The sequence below is a fragment of the Tiliqua scincoides genome, chromosome 2, assembly GCF_035046505.1.
Source record: "Tiliqua scincoides isolate rTilSci1 chromosome 2, rTilSci1.hap2, whole genome shotgun sequence".
Taxonomy (NCBI): Eukaryota; Metazoa; Chordata; class Lepidosauria; order Squamata; family Scincidae; genus Tiliqua; species Tiliqua scincoides.
Window position 1 is genome coordinate 101,896,078 of NC_089822.1, and position 4,519 is coordinate 101,900,596.

At 46.2% G+C, this 4,519-nt stretch overlaps 1 protein-coding gene across 1 annotated transcript; it reads right to left on the reverse strand.

Annotated features, from left to right (window-relative positions):
- Positions 1-3,120: 3,120 nt before the first annotated feature.
- On the reverse strand, positions 3,121-4,050 carry LOC136638614 (olfactory receptor 2A5-like). The gene has a single exon (XM_066612650.1). It carries the CDS (start codon positions 4,048-4,050, stop codon positions 3,121-3,123), a length of 930 nt encoding a protein of 309 aa, XP_066468747.1.
- Between the last annotated feature and the right edge of the window lie 469 nt (positions 4,051-4,519).

Below are 4,519 nucleotides of genomic sequence, written 5' to 3' on the forward strand. Positions count from 1 at the left end.
TCAGACAATTGAACTGTGACTGTAGCCTTTTCTTTGCTCTGTGGGGCACAGTGGAGAGAGGGCAAGAAGGCACGTGATCACTGCTTTCCTAACATGTTTTGCCAGAATTCATGCTCTTCCTTCTAATATGACCAAGATTTTCATTTTTAAAGTGAAGAACTGAACATGCCTTCTAGCAGCCCCTTTTGATCACCAATCAAGTAGTCACTGATTAACAGCCCAATCCTAACTTGTGCTGGAACAGGCAGGCCAGTGGGCCTGCGCTGTATCCAGAACAAATTTGGGCCCAGAACCTGGGGCAAGAGGAAAACTTTCCCCTTACCCTATGTTGCGCCGCACTGGCCCCAATGGGTCTACTTGGATCTGTGCCATCTCAGGAGATAGCGCAAATCTGAGCAGAACAGAGCAACCAGAGGTCATTCCGTGCCACCTGAGAATAGGGTCAGGATCCGGCATGACTGCCAGATCCTGGCTGTGCCTCCTGCTCCCTGCCCAGCCGCCTTCAGGAACACCCACTGCCCACCCTCCCCTCTCCGAAACACCTCCTTCCTGCCTCCTTCCGCACTCCCCACATCCCCCCCCAGACCCCTGTGTTGGCTGAGCTTGGCCAATGCAAACTTACCCACAAAACCTGGATCTGGCGCGGGGAGGCCAGTGCAACTCCTTGCGCTGGCCTCCCTGACTCTTAAGGTGACACCGACGTGCCTTATGGCACGTGCCCCTTATGGCATGTTTGCGTCACCCCTGGGTTGCCGCTGATGGAAGGTGGCAGAATGACCAGGGTGACATGCCATTTGAGTCAATAGCCTAATAGCCACACTGCTAAGCATAGGAACACAGAAGCTGCTTGGCTTTATTAAAGAGAGCAATATTGCTAGTTAAATTGAAGCAGCTTGAGTCTCAGAGCATAAACACTTTGGAATCTAGCTTAAGATAAGGGGTACCAGGCAACTGCTGGAGAGATGGGCCTCACGTCTTGGCAGAGGCACACACGTCTTGGCAAAGACATTCACTCACTGATTTATGCATGTATTCAGTAGAGAGACTCTGTAGCTTTTATATTTATACTTTCATGCTTTTAGAGCAAAAGACACACATAGACAGAACAGGACAGAATAGTCTTCGCCCTAGATAACCCACACATAGATAACCTGCCCTAGATAACCCACACATAGGGGAGACAGTTGTCATTAGAAGCAGGCCATAGGGGCCAAAGTTGCTCGATTTCAGAAAAGTCTTAAGAGACACTTAATAAAGACACAGACCTTAGCTTTACAGAGGGCCTCTCAAATGTTTATATTAATACATGAAGATAAGAGATAAGGCGCTAGGAAGAGACAGTCAGAGCCTTCCCTAGTAAGAAAACCTGTCAAAACAATTTTAATTGGCTTAAATTAAGTGAATGTAATGCAGCGCTGGGTAAATGGTGTTATAGTGCACCCTGCTGGTTTTTGAAAACTTTGTAATTAAATATTATTATTGTGTTTAATGCTTAATTCTACCTTTTATGGAAACCTGTAACCTGAAACACACCTATCAGGTACAAGCCCACCTTATCTGTGACCTATTAGGTGTTTGCCCCATCTCTGATGTAAAATTTCAGCCAATAGGAAGTCTAGATTTTGGGACAAAGAGCCGAAGATTGTATAAATGGTCTTGACAACATTGAAAGCCCACTCCCATGCTTTGGACATGAGTCCCATGGGTTGCCATTGCACAGAATTCAAATAAACAGCCTGCAAACTATCACCCTTGGGTAGCAAGTCTTCCTTGAATTGATGACTTCTTTCAGCCTCGCAACACCGCCAGTGACTTGTTAGGGCTTAGGATTGTGTCCTAAGGCTGTAATCCTATCAGGTGATCCGTTGGGGCCCAATTCTAGCGGACCAGCGCCAGCAGGCATTGTTGCAAATATGTTGTAAGGCATGCCTACAACACTTACCACTGGGCTGGCACCGGTGCTGGCTCAGTTTAAGCCTGCACTGGACCAGTGCTGGGCAGACTAATGCTGTCTGGAGCTCTGGGAAAGCACTGAGTGGCAGAATGGTAAGCTGGAGGTGGTGGTTCCTGGGCAGGGGGAGAGTAGGGGGAAGGCATGGTGGGGGGAGGGAGCACAGCGGGAAGGGGTGGAGATGGTAGCAGGCCCTGGCACCATATCCTAACACCCTTCCCAGCCCAGGAGACTCAACACACGTTCCTTGAATTTGCACCCTCTCAATAGCGGGTGCAGATCTGAAGAGACCTATCGGCACTGCCTGGCCATTGCACGGGGTAAAGGAGTGTACCCCTTACCCCAAGTAGACCCCTCACTGCTTCCCAGTCCCATCCAGTCCCATTGGATGCAGTGATCACCATTTTGGCGCTTTTGTAACCCTGGGTGATGGGAAGCACAGGACTGGGCTGATAATCACTTAAATGTTCTCCATTGGTTCAAATGCTTGGCAAGGGGAAGAGCTGTAGCTCAGCCATAGAGTTCTTGACTGCACATGGAGTGCCCCAGGTCTGCCCAGTCCTTAGCTTCTATGTTTTGTTTTGTTTTGTTTTGCTTTTATTAATGATTGTTATTGGGGAGTTGCATTTATAATTCAAAAAATATTTCCCTGCAGAAGGATACAGGATGATCAGTCCTACTTCCTCCAAGGAAAAAAAAATAGCAATGGTAAAATGAAACAGCTCTCTGAGAAGGAATCTAAGAGGTTTCAGGTTAGCACTGTGCAGAGAGAGGGAACGCTTCCTTTTAAAGAAGAAAATGAGAGCATCCAATCAAATGGATTAAAGCTTTATTGTAAAAGAACAGAAGTAAAAAAACAATGATGTACTGTACATCAAAGATACCCTTTCCCCACTAGTTCAATAAAAATGCAGTAAGAAATATCACTCAACCCTCACAAATTCCAATTCTGTGCACTAAAAGTGATAGTAAGAAGGAATGCTGTTTGGGGAAGGAATTCCAGGGAGCCTTACAGCTCAATCCTGACCGGAGCATGGGGCTGCCACAGCACCAAAATGGCTGCCGTGGCATCCAACACACAACCGTGCAGGGCAAGGTAGACAGAAGATGGTCTGGCTCAGCTGTATAAGGCAACATATGTTCAGGTAAATGTAGAGTTTAGTTGGGGATCAACAAGATCTGCACTTCTGCAGAATTTTAATCAAGGCCCTTTTCACATCCTTGTTTTTCAGACTGTATATCATGGGATTGAACAAGGGAATGACAATGCTGTAAAAGAGAGAAATCATTTTGTCCTGACCTGGGGAATGACTAGCCTCAGGCCTCATGTACATAAATATGGCACTGCCATAGAAGAGCACCACCACCAAGGCATGGGAGGCACATGTGGAGAAAGCTTTGCGCTGACCTTGTGCAGATTGGATTTTCAAGATGGCAACCAGGATGCAGATGTAAGTCATCATAATAAAGGAAATAGGGATAAGCAAGGTGAAAATGCAACCCACTGAAGTAACCTTTTCAATCACTTCGGTGTCAGCACATGCCAGCTTCAGCAATGCTGGCATTTCACAGAAAAAGTGATCGATGACATTGGACCCACAAAACGGTAACTGCCAGGTGAGGACAGCGTGTGCCACTGGCAATAAAAGGCCACAAGTCCAGGCTGCCATGGCCAGCTTCAGGCACACTCTTTTGTCCATGAGGAATGTATAGTGAAGAGGGTGACAAATTGCCACATATCTATCATAAGCCATCACTGCAAGGAGGATACACTCTGTTGTGGCCAAAGCTAGGAAGACATACATCTGTATAGCACACCTGGGCAATGAGATGGGCTTCTTTGGAGTATGGAGGTTGATCAACATCTGAGGAACCGTGCTGGAAGTATAGCAAATGTCCACACAGGCAAGTTGGCTCAAGAAGAAATACATGGGAGTGTGGAGACGGGAATCCAGCCATATGAGCATCATTATGATCATATTGCCCATCAGAGTGATGATGTAAGTCACAGAAAAAAGTCCCAAAAGCAACAGACGGATTTTCAGGCTCCTGGAGAGACCAAGCAGGAGGAATTCAGTCACAAAAGTTTGGTTCCACATAGTGGCTTCCTAGTCTGATGGTCTGTGCACAGGAAAAAGAAGATGAAGTGTGTAAATCTTGAGTTGTGTTTACAAAGTGAAGAAAGAAATCTGTCTTTCATTCTATATGTCTTTTCATTCTATTCTATTCTTCCATAGAATGAATGTACATTGATGATGGTAAATACTACTAATAATACTGTAAAAATGGAATGGACTTCATCTCTCCAAGTCAAATGGAAGGACTGATAAGGTGTATATATGAAGAAGGATCAGTTTGCAGTCTTGAGAAAGAGGGACCATGTCAGGATATTTTGGCACGACCGGGAGAAATTTACTGCCTGAGCATGACAAGGCCTGAAAGCCTGGGGCCTGTATCTAGATGTAAGCCCAAGGCTAAGTAAGGCCAAAGAAAAGTGTACCATGTGACCCTGGACTGACCAATGGTGCCGGACAAATATGCTGAGTCACAGTGACTTAGCAGCCCCAA

What these genes read in the sequence shown, in the direction of transcription:
- LOC136638614 (XM_066612650.1), bottom strand. Translation starts at nt 4,050, where the DNA reads ATGTGGAACCAAACTTTTGTGACTGAATTCCTCCTGCTTGGTCTCTCC.